This window comes from Leucopleurus acutus (genome assembly GCF_964270905.1).
Source record: "Leucopleurus acutus genome assembly, chromosome: 7".
Lineage (NCBI taxonomy): Eukaryota > Metazoa > Chordata > Mammalia > Artiodactyla > Delphinidae > Leucopleurus > Leucopleurus acutus.
The window spans coordinates 95,413,032-95,432,582 of NC_139150.1; the positions used below are offsets into that span (position 1 = coordinate 95,413,032).

Here is a 19,551-nt window from a genome sequence, read left to right on the forward strand (position 1 = left end):
ATCCAGCCTATGGCCAGAGAGGAGGCCCCACTCATGACAGGGGAGCCAGGCACGGAGAAAGGCAGCAGTCGGCACCCCAGCTTAGCCAGCAGAAGACATGGGTCCACTGGTAGAACTTGTGTTAAGAAACTTTCAGAAGCCGCCCATGCTTTTTTGCCACATGGTGGTTTACTCATCGTGTTAAAGAGAGGATCCCTGTGTGCTGAGTAGATACTCAAAACAACGGCAATGCACATTTAGAGTCCCTGAGATTATAAAGATGAGTGACACAATCTCTGTGGTCAGGTTGTTTGTAGAATCATCACAGAAAGGGCTGGATAAAGCAGTAATGGCATCTGAGAAAGAGACCATCCATACACACTGCTGAACTCCCAGGGTCCTTCTACCCGCAAAGTGTGTCTGTAGCAAGGCCACACACTTATAGGAATAGAGGGCATGCATGTCATAAACATGTAGAGCTCTTGCCTTCTTTCCAGTGGGATTTTCCACACTGTCTAGCAGCTCAACACACTTCCCAGGAGTCTGGGGAGGAAGAACATCTAGAATGTGAGTGGGCAAGAGATGCCCTGCCCAGGAGGCAGCCAGCACTCCCCTCCGCTCTGTCCTCTGCTTCTCCCCCTAGTGGAAAGAGGCCTGTGTGTAGAATTTTCACTGTGGCCGCTCGCCCAAATCTTGTCTAGTGAAAATTGTGTCCTGCGTTAGAGATAACTGTTCTCATCCCTGGGGTCACAGAGGAAGGCACATAGAGAAAGGCACCTTTGTGGAAGGATTTATGATGTAAATGAGCAAAGTTTGGAAGCTTAGGGCTTACTGCAGGGCTGGGCTTTCACATGCATGCTGCCCTTCTGATGGGTCTAACCACGTCTTTACCTGGGTCTGGGCGCCCTCCATGTGCCTTCACCTTTTGGTCCATGTTTAGCAGGAACAAAAGGACAGCACATCAGACACATGGCCCTGGCCAGTACCAATTGTCTGCTGATGCCACAAACACTTTGTCACCTCAGTGGGACCAAAAGTTTTTGTAGCAGAAACACAGTTCATTCTGTGGTTAAAATAATTACAAGTGCTTTTCGTTTGAGCATGTCCTTCCCCTGCACTTGCTGGTACCAGCCTTGCCTTTGTCCTTTGCGTGGTGACTTCACATTTACCCCAGCCCAATGACTGCAACCCCACCTGGGTTTTCACATGTAGGGGTGACCGCCGGTTTATCAGGCTCCCACACTCCCAAAGAGCACACTCTACCTGTCAATCCGGGCATCATATTCTCCATTCATTTCAGAAGAGCAATCTTTTGTCACTGGACTTTTTTTCAACTGTGATTTTTAATAAAACTTTTAAATGAGCTTTGTGATGATTTTCATGGATGTGATTAAAGTATGATAGGTTATACTGTCAAATACACGGTGCCAAACAGCATTGTCAAATGTGCAACATGTATTTTAAAAAATGGTAAGTCCCCAGCCACATCCTAAAAAGATGGATGTATGCAGGCTGGTCGGAGCAGATCTGGAAGCTTCTGCCATGCACAGAAGGAAAAGGCCTGTCAAGGAGGGCCCTGGCCCACCATGATCCTATGTTCACGGGCAGGGGATCTGCCCAGCGAGAGCCTCACAGCTCACATCGTACACTAATGAGAGGTGGGCTAACAAGACAGAAATCCCAAAAGAGGCCAGAGCAGCATTGTGGCTGGTGAACTTTCCCTTTCTCTGTACAGATAGCTTAGGGAGCACTGGGGGTATCAAGAAAAGATATCCAGAGCCCCCATCCCCTGTTTTAAAGGAGGTTACACACATGCATGGACATCGCATACATACACATACATACACACACACCATGCACATACACACACTGCAATAAGCACACATGCACACTGAACCTTATTCCGAATGACCACTTCAATGCCACTGTGGGGCAGACATCCTGCCTCAGAATACATGCTAGTGGATCTAGTCATCTCTCTTCTACCTGCTCTGGGCCTGGGTAAAGTACCAGAGTCTCTCCTGGCCATCAGCCTCCCTCCCAGCCCCACTAGATGTCCTCCGGCTCCTGGCAGGCAGAGGTTTGGAGGAGACCTGGGTTGGCTGGCCTCACACTCCATTGGTGGGCCCTGAGACCAGGAGGGCCCCAGAAGGGGGATGACTGCCAAAAAGCCCTTTGGCTGGTTTCCCTGGAAGCAGGGCACAACAGGTGGTCTCCGGCACTGACCTTGGGCGAGTCATGGAAACTCAACCTCCTGATGTGCATGACTGCAGCTGAGGGTTACCCACTGACCTACGATGACATGTGTAAGTGCTGGCCACAGAGGCCAGGAGCCATATTCTAAAAATGCCAGCGGGCCCCACAGCCTGTGCCCCCAAGAGCAATGGGCGACCTGGTCGATGGGGATTCTGTAGGCCAGCAGGTGGCACTGTGTGACAGCTCAGGAAGTGACTTCTTCAACCCCAGGGAGGGCGCAGAACCCAGGTAATCACGTTTGTGATCCTTGGAAGCAGGGATGTGAGATGGCTTTGTCACCAAAGTGAGCTCGGGCAGAGAGAGATTTTAAGACCTGCCCTTGTCTTTCCAGGGGGAGGAGGGGACTTCAGAACCAGCCAATAAACACTTTCTCTTTTTAGAAGAAGCACCCATTAGACCTTGTCTGTCCCGAGCTGCTGTTAAGCTGAGAGCTACTGGGGCCTGAAGGAAAGGGGGGCGGCAGAGAACAGCTGACTTCCTGTAAGCTTGGGTGACTTCTTGTCCACTCAAGAGTTCCATTTCATTGAAATTGGCCCATTCTGGTGTTGTTGACTGGAGGAAGAGAATGTGTTTTTCCCATCCCACCCACACAGGCCAAACCGAGGGGTCTGAAAACTAACCCCCCATATGGCGGGGAGGGGGCTATGAATGACATTGCTATAAAGAAACGTATCAAATGACCACCTGATACATGGAAGTGACAACTCATTGTGTGACCCTGAACTGCCTATCAATTTGTAGAACACCTTAAGGCCAGGAGCATCAGTGGCTCCCAGCTGATTTTCAGAAAAATGAAAATAATTTGAAAGAGCCAGAAAGAGATTCATCGTTGTTCAGGACAAACGATGCTGCCATTTCCCACTTTATGCAGCAGTTCCTTCCTTCTAGACACTGGCTTGTGGCCTCAGGTTGGAATTTGTCCCTGCTTCAGGGAAAGCAAGTCCTCCTGAATCATGGCCTTTCTCAGGTATTGGGAGCCCAGCAGAGGCAAAGCACAGTCAGGCCCCAGGCCCTACACCTTTTCCTTCTCCCTGCTGTCCATCCAAAGAAAAACCGGAGAAACAGCTCACAGGTGTCTTCCTGCAAACATGAGTCTGGAAGACAGAGCCGTGCTCTGCACCCAGCAGTTCCCTGATCAAATAACACGGCTGAGTGCATTCCCACGTAAGGACTCTGGTGCCCCATTAGCCCAAAGTTCAAGGAATAAAGTGCAACAAAGACCTTTTCACACATTTTTTTCTAGCTCATCATTTTCCCGGCTTCTTTGACCACAGAAGCACTATTGTGCTCAATGCCTACTAGCAAGACCAAGCTGGTGTTCCTCACAGACTTTAGGAAATGCCAGACTTACCACGCAGGAGGGAGGGGTCTCTACAGTGGGATACTGTGCACTTGTGGGAACGTAATTCTGTCCCTGAAATCATCCAAGGAAACAGTTACCCTGTTCTTATTAGCTGAAAAACCAGCCCTGTCCTGTTCTCAAATGTGGGTTATTTATACATCATGTTCCCTCTCTCTCTTTCCTTCTCTCTCTCTCTCTCTCTCTCTCTCTCATACACACACACACAAACACAAACACACATACACACAACACTGGGACACATATAATCAATCTTTCCTTCCAAGAAAAAGAAATAAAATGATAGCATTTTGATACAGAAGGAGGGCCCAGGGCACATAACTTGATGTTTCATTACATAGAGCTCTTTTTAAGACCACTTATTTATTATTTTGTAGTTTTACAGAATTAACCTACATTAAGAAAGTACACATTTCCAGAGCCACCACCACCAAATCCAGCAAAAATCCACCTGGACACCCAGCACGTCCTGAGCTGATTCAAACCCGTCCTGTGCCTGTTTAAACTCATGATCTCACCAGCTGGGCGCTGCCAGTCACTGCCCCTTTATGGGGCATTAGCTGACCAAGTGATGCTCTCAGCCCACATGTTACTCAGCTGAGGACATTTCCAGGAGCTATTTTCTCAGCGAGGCGTTATTTTACCCAAGTCGTGATTCATGAGACTTTATGCCTTTGCAGTCTTTGAGGTCTTCAAATGACTCAGTTTTCCATGACAACCATTCAACTGTGGAACAGTGAGTGGAAATTGTATGTTGTTCACAAACAACTCTTTCTCGTTCATAAAAGTAAAGAGCCAGTGTCTAGTACTGTTTATTCTGCATAGCGCATATGAAATGACACCATGAATTTCTGTAAACCACCAAGGATGTCAAAGCTCTTTGGAAGACAGCACTGTTAATACCCACGGCTTGTGAACAGTTGCTCTGAGTCCCTCCTCCCCCAACATGGGGGAAGAGGTGGCGCCTCAGCTTCACAGACAATGAACAGGAAAGGAAAGGTAGGAAAGATCATTGATCAAGAAAACCATCTGGAAAATAAAAAGAAAATCATTTGAGGGACCTTCAAGACAGCGGAGGAGTAACATGTGGAGATAACCTTCCTCCCACAAATATATCAAAAATACATCTACATGTGGAATAACTCCTACAGAAGATGCTGGCAGAAGATCTCAGACATCCCAAAAGGCAAGAAAATCCCCACGTACCTGGCCGTGTGGCTGACAGGGTCTCAGTGGCCCGGCCTGGTGTCAGGCCTAAGCTTCTGAGGTGGGAGAGCCGAGTTCAGGACACTGTACACCAGAGACCTCCCAGCCCCATGTAATATTAATCAGCAACAGCTCTCCAAGAGATCTCCATCCCAATGCTAAGGCCCAGCTCCACCCAATGGCTAGCAACCTCCAGTGTTGAATCCCCCATGACAAACAACTAGCAAGACAAGAACACAACACCACACATTAGCAGAGAGGCTGCCTAAAATCATAATAAGTTCACAGACACCACAAAACACACCACCGGATGCAGCCCTGCCCACCAGAAAGACAAGATCGAGCCCCACCCACCAGAACACAAGCACCAGTCCCCTCCACCAGGAAGCCTACACAAGCCATGAACCAGCCTTAACCACTGCAGGCAGAAATCAAAAACAACGGGAACTATGAACCTGCAGCCTGCAAAAATAAGACCCTAAACACAGTAAGTTAAGCAAAATGGGAAGACAGAGAAATATGCAGCAGATGAAGGAGCAACGTAAAAACCCACCAGACCAAAAAAAAAAAAAGAAGAGGAAATAGGCAGACTACCTGAAAAAGAATTCAGAGTAATGATAGTAAAGTGATCCAAAATCTTGGAAATAGAATAGAGAAAATAAAAGAAACATTTAACAAGGACTTAGAAGAACTAAAGAGCAAACAAACAATGATGAACAACACAATAAATGAAATTAAAAATTCTCTAGAAGGAATCAACGGTAGAATAACTGAGGAAGAAGGACGGATAAGACAGCTGGAAGATAAAATAATGGAAATAACTGCCAGGCAGCAGAATTTAAAAAAAAAGAATGAAAAGAATTGAAGACAGTCTCAGAGACCTCTGGGACAACATTAAACACACCAACATTCAAACTACAGGGGTCCCAGAAAAAGAAGAGAAAATGAAAGGGTCTGTGAATATATTGAAGGAATTATAGTTGAAAACTTCCCTAACATGGGAAAGGAAATAGTCACTCAAGTACTGGAAGTGCAGAGAGTCCCATACAGGATAAATCCAAGGAGAAACACAAAAAGACACATATTAATCAAAAATTAAATACAAAGAAAAAATATTAACAGCAGCAAGGGAAAAGCAACAAATAACATACAAGGGAATCCCCATAAGGTTAACAGCTGATCTTTCAGCAGAAACTCTGTAAGCCAGAAGGGAGTGGCAGGACATATTTAAAGTGATGAAAGGGAAAAACCTACAACCAAAATTACCCTACCCAGCAAGGATCTCATTCAGATTCGATGGAGAAATTAAAAACTTTGCAGACAAGCAAAACTTAAGAGAATTCAGCACCATCAAACCAGCTTTACAACAAATGCTAAAGGGATTTCTCTAGGCAGGAAACACAAGAAAAGGAAAAGACCTAAAAAACCCAAAACAATTAAGAAAAGGGTAATAGGAACATATACATCGATAATTACCTTAAATGTAAATGGATTAAATATTCCAACCAAAAGATATAGGCTGGCTGAATGGATACAAAAACATGACCCATATATATTCTGTCTACAAGAGACCCACTTCAGACCTAGGGACACATACAAACTGAAAGTGAGGGGATGGAAAAAGATATTCCATGCAAATGGAAATCAAAAGAAAGCTGGAGTGCAATTCTCATATCAGACAAAATAGACTTTAAAATAAAGACTATTATTAAAGAGACAAAGAAGGACACTACATAATGATCAAGGGATCAATCCAAGAAAATATAACATTGTAACATTTATGCACCCAATATAGGAGCACTTGATACATAAGGCAAATGCTAAAAGCCATAAAAGGGGAAATCGACAGTAACACAATCATAGTAGGGGACTTTAACACCCTACTTTCACGAATGAACAGATCAACCAAAATGAAAATAAATAAGAAACACAAGCTTTAAATGACACATTAAACAAGATAGACCTAATTGAAACTGATATTTATAGGGCACTCCATCCAAAAACAACAGAATACACTTTCTTCTCAAGTGCTCATGGAACATTCTCCAGGATAGATCATATCTTGGGTCACAAATCAAGCCTTGGTAAATTTAAGAAAATTGAAATCATATCAAGTACCTTTTTCGATCACAGTGCTATGAGACTAGATATCAATAACAGGAAAAAAAACTATAAAAAATACAAACACATGGAGTCTAAACAATACACTACTGAATAACTAAAAAAATCACTGAAAAATCAAAAAGAAAATCAAAAAATACCTAGAAACAAATGACAATGAAAACACGATGAGCGAAAACCTATGGGATACCATAAAAGCAGTTCTAAGAGGGAAGTTTACAGCAATACAATCCTACCTCAAGAAAGTAGAAAAATCTCAAATAAACAACCTAACCTTACACCTAAAGCAATTAGAGAAAGAAGAACAAAAGAAACCCAAAGTTAGCAGAAGGAAAGAAATCATAAAGATCAGATCAGAAATAAATGAAAAAGAAATGAAGGAAATGATCTCAAAGATCAATAAAGCTAAAAGCTGGTTCTTTGAGAAGATAAACAAAATTAATAAACCACTGCCAGACTCATCAAGAAAAAAAGGGAGAAGACTCAAATCAATAGAATTAGAAATGAAAAAGGAGAATTAAAAACTGACACCGCAGAAATACAAAGAATCATGAGGGATTATTACAAGCAACTATATGCCAATAAAATGAACAACCTGGAAGAAATGGACAAATTCTTAGAAAAGCACAACGTTCTGAGATTGAACCAGGAAGCAATAGAAAATATGAACAAACCAATCACAAGCACTGAAATCGAAAATGTAATTTAAAATCTTCCAACAAACAAAAGCTCAGGACCAGATGGCTTCATAGGCGAATTCTATCAAACATTTAGAGAAGAGCTAACATCAATCCTTCTCAAACTCCTCCAAAATATAGCAGAGGGAGGAACACTCCCAAACTCATTCTACAAGGCCACCATCACCGTGATACAAAAACCAGACAAAGATGTCACAAAAAAAGAAAACTACAGGCCAATATCATTGATGAACATACATGCAAAAATCCTCAAGAAAATACTAGCAAACAGAATCCAACAACACATTAAAAGGATCATACACCATGAACAAGTGGGTTCCCAGGAATGCTAGGATTCTTCAATAGATGCAAATCAATCAATGTGATATACCATATTAACAAGTTGAAGAATAAAAACCATATGATCATCTCAATACGTGCAGAAAAACCTTTCGACAAAATTCAACACCGATTTATGATAAAAACCCTTCAGAAAGTAGGCATAGAGGGAATTCACCTAAACATAATAAAGGCCATATATGACAAAGCCACAACAAACATCATTCTTAGTGGTAAAAAACTGAAACCATTTCCTCTAAAATCAGGAAAAAGACAAGGATACCCACTCTCACCACTATTATTCAACATAGTTTTGGAAGTTTTAGCCACAGCAATCAGAGAAGAAAAAGAAATAAAAGGAATACAAATCTGAAAAGAAGAAGTAAAGCTGTCACTGTTTGCAGATGACATGATACTATACATAGAAAATCCTAAAGATGCTACCAGAAAACTACTAGAACTAATCAATGAATTTGGTAAAGTAGCAGGATACAAAATTAATGCACAGAAATCTCTTGCATCCCTATACACTAATGATGAAAAATCTGAAAGAGAAATTACGGAAACAGTCCCATTTACCATTGCAGCAAAAAGAAAATACCTAGGAATAAACGTATCTAAGGAGACAAAAGAACTGTATGCAGAAAACTATAAGACACTGATGAAAGAAATTAAAGATGATACAAACAGATGGAGAGATATACCATGTTCTTGGATTGGAAGAATCAACATTGTGAAAATGACTATACTACCCAAAGCAATCTACAGATTCAATGCAATTCCTATCAAACTACCACTGGCATTTTTCACAGAACTAGGACAAAAACTTTCACAATTTGTATGGAAACACAAAAGACCCCGAATAGCCAAAGCAATCTTGAGAATGAAAAGTGGAGCTGGAGGAATCAGGCTCCCTGTCTTCAGACTATACTACAAAGCTACAGTAATCAAGACAATATAGTACTGGCTCAGAAACATAAATATGGATCAATGGAATAGGATAGAAAGCCCAGAGGTAAACCCATATACCTATGGTCACCTTATCTTTTATAAAGGAGGCAGGAATATACAATGGATAAAAGACAGCCTCTTCAATAAGTGGTGCTGGGAAAACTGGACAGCTACATGTAAAAGAATGAAATTAGAACACTCCCTAATACAATAACAAAAATAAACTCAAAATGGATTAAAGACCTAAATGTAAGTCCAGACACTATAAAACTCTTAGAGGAAAACATAGGAAGAACACTCTTTGACATAAATCACAGCAAGATTCCTTTTGACCCACCTCCTAGAGAAATGGAAATAAAAACAAAAATAAGCAAATGAGACCTAATCAAAATTAACAGCTTTGCACAGCAAAGGAAACCATAAACAAGACAAAAGACAATGCTGAGAATGGGAGAAAATATTTGCAAATGAAGCAACTGACAATGGATTAACCTCCAAAAATATACAAGCAGTTCATGTAGCTCAATATGAAAAAGAAACAAACAACCTAATCCAAAAATGGGCAGAAGATCTAAATAGACATTTCTCCAAAGAAGATATACAAATTGCCAACAGACACATGAAAGGATTCTCAACATCACTAATCATTAGAGAAATGCAAATCAAAACTACAATGAGTTATCACCTCACACTGGTCAGAATGGCCATCATCAAAAAATCTACAAACAATAAATGCTGGAGAGGGTGTGGAGAAAAGGGAACCCTCCTGCGATGTTGGTGGGAATGTAAATTGATACAGCCACTGTGGAGAACAGTATGGAGGTTCCTTAAAAAACTAAAAGTAGAACTACCATATGACCCAGCAATCCCACTACTGGGCATATACGCTGGGAAAACCATAATTCAAAAAGAGTCATGAACCACAATGTTCATTGCAGCTCTATTTACAATAGTCAGGACATGGAAGCAGCCTAAGTGTCCATCGACAGATGAACGGATAAAGAAGATGTGGCACATATATACAATGGAATATTACTCAGCCATAAAAGGAATCAAAATTGAGTTATTTGTAGTGAGGTGGATGGACCTATAGTTTGTCATACAGAGTGAAGTAAGTCAGAAAGAGAAAAACAAATACTGTATGCTAACACATATATATGGAATCTAAAAAAACAAAAAAAAAATGGTGCTGATGAACCTAGGGACAGTACAGGAATAAAGACGAAGACGTAGAGAATGGAATTGAGTACTAGGGGAGGGGCAAGTGTAAGGTGGGACAAAGTGAGAAAGTAGCATGGACATATATACACTACCAAACGTAAGGTAGATAGCTAGTGGGAAGCAGCCGCATAGCACAGGGAGATCAGCTCGGTGCTTTGTGACCACCTAGAGGGGTGGGATAGGGAGGGTGAGAGGGAGACGCAAGAGGGAAGGGATATGGGGATATATGTATATGTATATGTATAGCTGATTCACATTGTTATACAGCAGAAACTAACACAACACTGTAAAGCAATTATACTCCAATAAAGATGTTAAAAAATTTTTTTTTTGTTGAATTCGAGTCCTTCTCAGGTGGGTTGTTCCAGAAAGAAAGTGATTTTCACCTAAGTAGGTGAGTCATCTGCATCTGCTGTGCAGGACGCGAGTTTTCGATTTCATGATGCACCTGGAGATGCTTGGAGAACATCCAGAGGAGTGTCTCCTCTCATACTGAAGGCATCTGGGAGAGCAGGACCCCTGGACACTGGTTGTGTTCCCAGGGATGCCAGGGAGCTTTCTGCCTGGCAGGGTGCCCAGGTGAGCAAACTTACACTGCAGCATGCTGCCACCCCCACCACCTGTCAGAATTGAGGAGCACGAGCTGCCTGATAAGCCTCTAGCCTGCTCCATCCCTCCCCACCTCTTCTTACTTCTGTCAGCATTCAACCCTGAAGAAGAAAGAAAAGAGGATGCTTGATGAAGCCAATCCCACTTACCAGCACTTTGTACCTCACACGATTATGAACATGGCGGGGAAATCAGACAGAAAAAAAGTGACCTAAACACACAACGGGTATCAGGACGCTAGGACCCGAGCAGACTCTCCTTGGCTCAGAGATGAGTTCTGTCCTGAGATGGACAGAATTGAGCAGAGGAGATCTCTCCAAAGAAAAGGGCTGCTGAGGTAAAGCATAGCATGGAACAGAGAGCCACGTCAATCGACTTTACTCTGCAATCAAAACTTTTAGACATTTGTTCATTCTGGGACACTCTTCTCTTAAAGTCAGTACGACATCCTTTCCTGAACGTTCTGCGATGAGAACTCGCTGGCTAAAGTGCCAGAGTTCATTCTATTCCGAATTCCTACTTCTGTATGTTATCGTTTGGAAACACAGGGTCCACAGTTGACTCATGGGACCTGTATTCTTTTGTAATGTTTCCCCAGGGATTCTTTGTGTGTATGTGTGAGTGTGTGTGACTCTGTCAAACAGGTGTCTGTGTCTATTCTTTTTTTCAGAACTTCCTGTACTTTTAATGCTCTTCTCAACATGAAAATAACTCTCTTATTAACCAGCTTGAACTGCTTTTCCCCTTTCAGTTCTCAGTGTGTAGAACAGGTTTCCCCCGCTTACCTACAAGGACCTGGGGCCTGATGCACTGTTACTGACGTCTTCGAAAAAGCCAAGTATTTCAGTGCAAAAGGAAAGGTCTGCTTTCCCTGCACTGCGCAGAGATTGACCCCCTGCTCTGCAGTGAGAGGGTGGGGTGGGTGCTGGGAAGCCCCAAGTCAGGCGAGAATCGGGTCCGCCGAGAGTAGGGGGCATCCTTTCCGGACCTGCAGGTATTTCTTCAGTGGAACTTGGACTTTTGCTGCAATTCCCTGTCCTCCTGCCCCTGAGGAACCAGCCTAACCAGCAGAGCGACAGTGCACGGCACTTGGAAGCCAGCCATGGCCCAGGTTTTCCCAAAGACAACTCCCTGCATGGTCAACAGGGAGGGGCGGACACTACTTGGTCCTTGGGTGAAGCCTCAGGCTACTGGTGATTCTTGGAGACTTCATCAGGAGAGAAAACAAAGTTAGACTACTTATCCACATCACTTGAGGGTGGAATTAGAGTCTGTGGGGGTCATAGTCTTCCTCTCTCCCCATTCTCAGCTTTTGGAGAGCACCCAGTGAGCGCTCACGGGTCAGAGAAATGAATGTCTCTATGATGCCCTGCAGCAGCCCATGGGTTGCACCTCTGACCACTGAGCACCAGCACGCAACGGGCTTTATAGTAAAAAACTCAAACAGTGTGTGAATGCCCAGAGCATTGCTCAGGCACACAAATGGTTCAGCCTGCTTTGGTAGACTAGGTATGTGCAGTGTCATTTTTGAGCCCTCTGTAATAGAAGTTGCATTTGCATAATACAGCTGGCAAAGCCTTTTCAGATATATTTTCTATTTTAAGCCTAAAAACAACCAACTTTTGAAAGTGAAGTGCTTCTGGGTTGCCGCCAGCTGCCACCTCACGGTGCAATGAGGAAACTGAGTCTTGGAGAGGTTAAGTGACTCGGCCAAGGTCAAACAGCTAGTAAGTGGTGCAGCCAGGACTCAAACCCAGTCTAGAAGCCATGCGCACCTTGTTCCCCTCGCCCTTCCCCTGTGTGACTGAGACATTGTGGTTTAATGTGGATCGACCCTGTGTGGAGGAGACAGGGCTGCAGCAGCAGGAACAGCAACATCAGGCCTGGCACTGTGATGACGAGGAAGATGAAGATGAGGATGAAGATGGTGAAGAGGACTCAGAGGTTGATGGGGACTCGCAGGGCATGGATGAGATGAATGGCTACAATGAGTCACCCGATGATGGAGAGGTCAGTGAGGTGGACATGGAAGGCAGCTCACAGGATCAGGACCACTGGATGATCTAGGGAGATTCCAGTCCCGCCCAGTCTATCCTGGATGCCCTGCAGAACCAGCTGATCACCCAACACCTCCCACACCGACCCCAGTGCCTGAAAACTCACCCTCGGGCACCTCCTCAGCTGCTGCCAGCCCCTGGTATCCTCAGCCCCTCCCAGCCCATCAGTCTGCCCTTGCATCCCCACCTTTCTGGCCAGTACCTCACTCCTTGGTTGCCAGACCTAGTCTCTTTCTAACTCTCTTTAATAAAGACACAGGACTGATATAAAAATAAAAAAACAACCAACTTTTGAGATAGCTGTGATTATTAACTCCTTATTTTACAAATGAAAAGTCCCTGACTCAGAAAAGAGCACCCAGAAAGTGGCCAGCCCAGATGTCTTTGTCCAATACCACTGGGTCCCAGGACGGACTGCACAGCAGAATCAGCTGGAGTCTTAAAAAGGCTCATGTCCAGGCTGCGTTCCCAGAGCATGGCTGCATTCCTCTGAAATGGGGCCCAGGGAGGTCAAGGCATTGACAATATTTAAAAGTACAATCCATTCCCGTTGTGTGGCCCATCACTGGTGCTCCTTTTTATCAGGGCTCTGACTTAGGGGACTTGGAATCATTTGGGGTCCTGGGACAGGAAGTTAAGGTCAGAGCCTCACTTGAGTTCCAGCAGGTTGGGTTTCTCCAATGAAGCCAAACAGTGTGGACCGATGTTTTCTACGATGGGTCACTGAACACCTGCCAGGACAGTCCTCTAAGAGGTCCCTGCAATCCCAAAGTGGCCCAGTGAAGAGTGAAGGTCTAAAATTCTCTTGGCTGGTAGAAATCTGACTTCGTGGTTTTCCCTGTTAAACTTCATCACTTTTCTGTGATGTGGGTTCCAACTTTTCATGGAAGAACAGGGAACAGCCTGTCGGGGTTGGTCAGCAAATTGGGGAACAGCCTGGGAACTGAGCTGCCTCCTTCACTCCCTCTCTGCTGGCAGAGTCTGACAAATAGGGGGATGGGGTTTGGGGGACCTGAGAAGGCGTCAGGAGCTGTTGTCAGCTCAGGGTGGCTCAGAGGAACCTGTGAGGTTCAGGCCTCGCTCAGGAGAAGAATCTGGGAGATCTCAGCCTCGAATGCATGAGCCTCAGCACCTGGGTCCCCAGATGACTTGCAGGATGCCCAACAATGAGCAAAATCCACGGTAATTTCAGCTTGAAGCCGTTCCCTTACAAACATCCCGGTGGAGGTCCACATCCCTGAAGCCCTGGAACAGGGGAACCGAATACCTCTTTTATCTATCCCGGAGGCCAGGGCGGATTCAGGCTCGTGGAGTCTGAAGTTCACACGCAGGGTTGTGGAGCCGACTTTAAGAAAGAGATTTCATCGGAACCACCAGAGTCGGCTCTGGTCCAGGTGTGCTAAGACTGGTCCAAAGTGCTGGGAGATATAAAATGTGCAATTCTGCATACTGAGTGTAAGATGGCTACAGGTTTGATGCAAGAAAATAGGAATTCTGGTAAATTCCATTAATTCCCATCAAAAAGAAAAAACAAAAGCATGGTGCAATCATATGAATGATTGTATAAGTCTCACTGTGCAGGGCGTGTGGCTGCCAGGGGGATTCACCTCACAATAAGGACCTCCCCTCTTCCCACCATGAGGAGGTTTTCTCAGACACACTTGCAGCCCTGCACGTGGCCACCATATTCCTCCTGCAAGTCCCCCCCACCAATCCAGTGCTAGCAAACAGGACACTATCCTATCACCTGTGACCTTCCTGTCTCAAACCACGTGCTCAGTAGAATGGGTGGTGGCCTTGGCTGCCTGGAAGGCTGGCGGTGACCTAAGTATACATGGAAGACGCAGGGAACCAAGCTACTCTGCTGCAGGGAGCCCAGGCTCTCTGCATCCCTAACTTGGCTTTCCTTTCCCAGAATTTTAACAGTGCCCATGGCTATTCCAATGCTACCCAGGAACATGGAGGGGAAAGAGACAGCTGTCTTGAGAGATTGTAGATCAAATTTCTTACTTGGGAAAATTTTATGTAAAAAACATAACTACCTTGCTAGGTCCTCTCCAAGGATCTTGGAAGGAGCCCATGCAAACCCCAGGCCCTGAGGATTATACGAATTATAGATAGCTGGATGGTGAACCCATCTCTGCCAACAGCCAATACGATAGAGAGAAGTTGGGTGTTGGGAGAGAGAGAACAAGAGAGTGAGAGAGTGAGAGAGAGAATGGAGGAGGGAGGGAGGGAGGGGAGAAACTGGGTGTGGGTGGTGTGAGAGGAGGTGGGCGAGTAGTGCCAAAAAAGAGGAGAGAAGTCACCTGCTAGGGCCACACTCTACTGTGGGTTCTGCCTGGACCCTTACTACCCCCTCTACACCCCCAAGCTGGGCCCCCTGGACCTCAGCCCCATCAGGACATCATCAGGCTCTGAGAAGGGCCCCTCCTGGCCCCCACATTCTCCATCCTCCTTTTCACCAGGTCACACCACCTGTGGATGGAACTAAGGCCAGATTCATAGAGACAATGGTAATGTCCCTGGCTCCCGGCATCTGTGAACACCCCGTCTTATTGCTGAGCGCCCCAGGGTCTCACATGTGGCCCCAACAGACTTTGCAATCCCTGGCCAGGGATGCTGATGGGCATTCAGGGCAGGCTGCCCTGGAGTCCATGCAGGGACCAAGGCCCAGTGGGGCTGCTCCTGGCCCATGTCTCACAGAACAAGAACCAAATTGTGTTCTTCAGACTGCCTGCCACACCTGTCTGCACACCTGTGTGTATGTCTGCAGCTGGGTGTGGCCATCAGGCCCTGCCCCCAAGACCACATTCTACATGCTCTTTCCTGTGACCAACCTTTCCCTTAGGCCAGCAGAACCAAGTCCTCCCCCGGTCAACATCCCTGTGCGCAGCAGCGTCCCAGGGCTGCTGTAACAAAGCTCCACACACAGGGTGGCTTAAACAGCAGACATTTATCGCTTCACAGTCCTGGGGGCTGGAAGTTCAAGATCAAGGTGTGGGCAGGGCTGGTTTCTCCTGAGGCCTCTCTCCTTGGCTTGCAGACAGCTGTTTTCTCCATGTCCTCACGTGGCCATCCTTCTGTGAGTGTCTGTCTTTGAGTCCATATTTCCCCTTCGTTAGGATTTTAGAATTTGGGGCACATGACACAGCCCATACACTGTGCAGATGGACTCTATGTCATTCTGTTCACTGGCTCATCTCAAGAGACTGGAAATGGCTGGGTCCCCACTGGGGTCCAACCAGAGCTTCACTCCCAGCTCGGAGAGATTCTAGCTCTGAACTTGATGGCTCCTTCAGAGTTGGACCCTGAGGCTTTGCTGTGAGTTGGTGAGGATGCTTTCTGAAGATGGCTGGGGCAGCTAAAGTCAGCTTGCCACCTTCTGGGAGACTCGCTACATTTCCCTTGACGGTGGGCAGCTCCACCCCATCAGGAGGGGGCTGCTGCACCAGCCTCACCCTGAGACACTCTGGAAAAAGTGTGGTTGAGTTGTGTCCCCAACATGATGTTGAAGTCCTAGCCTAGTACCTGCTAGTGTGAACTGACTCAGAGACGGGGTCTTTGCACATGATTTAGGTAAGATGAGGTCACGATGGTGGGTCCTAATCCAGAACGACTTTGTCCTTATAAAAAGGGGAAATTTGGACAGAGAGACATGTACAGAGGGAGATGCCACATGAACTTGAAGACAGTCATTTACAGGTCCAGGAGAGAGGCCTGGACCAGATCCTTCCCTCACAATCTCAGAAGGAACCAGCCCTACCAATCATGTGATCTTGGACTTCCAGCCTCCAGGACTGTGAGGCAATACATTTCTGTTGTTTAAGCTGCCCAGTCTGTGGTGCTTTGTTACGGCAGCTGCAGGAAATGAATACAAGTGTCGGCAGGGAAACCCGGGCTCCCATGGCCCTGCCTCCTCTGCCAGGTGCCCCTTGTCTCAGTGGCAGTGGAGGCTAGTGCCAGGGAGACCCAGGAGAGGGCCGAGTGGCTCCCAGTTGCTTTCTCACTTCTTCCTGTGCTCACGGATTTTGCAGATCTGGTTGAAAAGCAGATTCTGACTCAGTGGGTCTACAGTGGGGCCTATATTCCTTTCAGCTCCTGGGTGAGACTGATGCGGCCCCACCGGAGTAACAAGGAGTCTGGGTTCTGGTACTCGATTTGCTGCCCTTCAGACTTGCCTGCAGAGGAATGTCATGCTGGTTTCCTCGGGTCTGGGCTGTGGCCTGGGTGTTGGCAATGTTTAAAGGCCCCTGGGTGAGTCTGATGTGCAGCCTTTGGGAGGAAGACACTCCCTGGGTGTTCAGGGGGCAGGGGGAGCAGAAGCATCTCCAGAGCCTGAATCTCGTTCAGTCTGGGACCCCTTTGTAAGAATAGACAAATGTGAATACACTGGGAAAGTCCAGAAGGGAGACCATGGTCTCGTGCACTGTGCTCAAAATGCCTCCCTTTTACTAGAACATCTAGTCATGTGAACAAGTCCCTGAAGTGCGTCCCCCACCCTGGGAGGAAGAGGATGAGGGCCCCATTCTGAGCCATGACCTGCCTCTGGTCATAAGTTAGGGCCACTGGGAGGAGCTCCCAGGACTGAGCCAGAAGCTGTCCCAGAGGGAAACCCAGGGCCTGAAGGAGTATCTCGGGTTCCCAGGGACCTGACTTCATCCAGTGTGGCGTTTAAGCGCCTCTCAGCTTCATGGCATAGGCAGGCCTCCTGAGGGAGGCTGCGGGTGGGTCTCCAACCAGATGGGTTGCCCAGGTGTGTGGAGGTCTGGCGGTTTTGACCCACCTGGGACAGCTCTGCTGGGTCATGTGAGCCCTGGAGCCCCCGTGGAAAAGCTGCTGTGCCCCTTCCTTTGTCCACTGCTGATGGTATGGACTCTGCACCCTCATTGATAAACGCTTGCCCTGACGCTCCCTCAGAGTCAGCTTCCCAGAGGACCACCTGCTTTCAGGCTCTTTCCAAAGAAACCAGTGCCCTTGGGACTCCACTCCTGTGTGTCCTGTGTTGTGGTGAGTGTGGACTGCTGCGGGTCAGAGGACATGTGTACTTTATTTTTTAAATAAATTTATTTACTTATTTATGTTTGGCTGTGTTGGGTCTTGTTGCTGCGCACAGGCTTTCTCCAGTTGCAGCGAGGCAGGGCCACTCTTCATTGCAGTGTGCAGGCTTCTCATTGTGGTGGCTTCTCTTGTTGCAGAGCACAGGCTCTAGACGCGCGGGCTTCAGTAGTTGTGGCAGGCAGGCTCAGTAGTTGTGGTTCACAGGATTAGTTGCTCCACGGCATGTGGGATCTTCCCGGACCAGGGCTCGAACCCATGTCCCCTGCATTGGCAGGTGGATTCTTAACCACTACGCCACCAGGGAAGTACCGACAGGTGCACTTTATTTTATTTTATTTTTTTAACGTCTTTATTGGAGTATAATTGCTGTACAATGGTGTGTTAGTTTCTGCTTTACAACAAAGTGAATGAGTTATACATATACAGATGTCCCCATATCTCTTCCCTCTTGCATCTCCCTCCCTCCCACCCTCTCCACCCCACCCCTCAAGGTGGTCACAAAGCACTGAGCTGATCTCCCTGTGCTGTGCAGCTGCTTCCCACTAGCTATTTATTTTACGTTTGGTAGTGTATATATGTCCATGCCACTCTCTCACTTTGTCACAGCTTACCCTTCCCCCTCCCCATATCCTCAAGTCCATTCTCTAGTAAGTCTGTGTCTTTATTCCCGTCTTACTCCTAGGTTCTTCATGAGATTATTTTTTTCTTAGATTCCATATATATGTGTTAGCATACAGTATTTGTCTTTCTCTTTCTGACTTACTTCACTCTGTATGACAGACTCTAGGTCCATCCACCTCACTACAAATAACTCAATTTCGTTTCTTTTTATGGCTGAGTAATATTCCATTGTATATATGTGCCACATCTTCTTTATCCATTCATCTGTCGATGGACACTTAGGCTGCTTCCATCTCCTGGCTATTGTAAACAGAGCTGCAATGAACATTTTGGTACATGACTGTTTTTGAATTATGGTTTTCTCAGCGTATATGCCCAGTAGTGGGATTGCTGGGTTATATGGTAGTTCTATTTGTAGTTTTTTAAGGAACCTCCATACTGTTCTCCATAGTGGCCGTATCAATTTACATTCCCACCAGCAGTGCAAGAGTGTTTCCTTTTCTCCACACCCTCTCCAGCATTTATTGTTTCTAGATTTTTTTTTTTTTTTTTTTTTTTTTGCAGTACACAGGGCTCTCACTGCTGTGGCCTCTCCCATTGCGGAGCACAGGCTCCGGACGTGCAGGCTCAGCGGCCACAGCTCACAGGCCCAGCCGCTCCGCAGCATGTGGGACCTTCCCGAACCAGGGCACGAACCCGTGTCCCCTGCATTGGCAGGCAGACTCTCAACCACTGCGCCACCAGGGAAGCCCTATTGTTTCTAGATTTTTTGATGATGGCCATTCTGACTGGTGTGAGATGATATCTCATTGTAGTTTTGATTTGCATTTCTCTAATGATTAATGATGTTGAGCACTCTTTTATCTGTCTGTTGGCAATCTGTAGACATGTGCACTTTAGCTACTGGCAGCTGTGACCAGACTGTCCCCTGGACTCCACTGCTTGTCAGTGAGGGTACCTGGTCCATCCCCCCTGATCCCTCCAGCACTTGACAGCTTCCCGCGGCCTGAGGCAGGAGAAGAAAGGACTCTGTCCCCAGAGAGTCTGCAAGCCTGCAGGGGTCGGGGTGAGGGTCACGGGCAGGAGGGGAGCA

The 19,551-nt window shown here is 46.2% G+C and overlaps 1 protein-coding gene across 1 annotated transcript; it reads left to right on the forward strand.

Moving 5' to 3' along the window:
• Positions 1–12,486: 12,486 nt before the first annotated feature.
• Positions 12,487–12,786, forward strand: LOC309963525 (anaphase-promoting complex subunit 15-like; the record flags this gene model as incomplete). Its single annotated transcript, XM_082841961.1, has 1 exon — positions 12,487–12,786. One exon carries the CDS (start codon positions 12,487–12,489, stop codon positions 12,784–12,786), a length of 300 nt encoding a protein of 99 aa, XP_082698087.1.
• Positions 12,787–19,551: the final 6,765 nt, after the last annotated feature.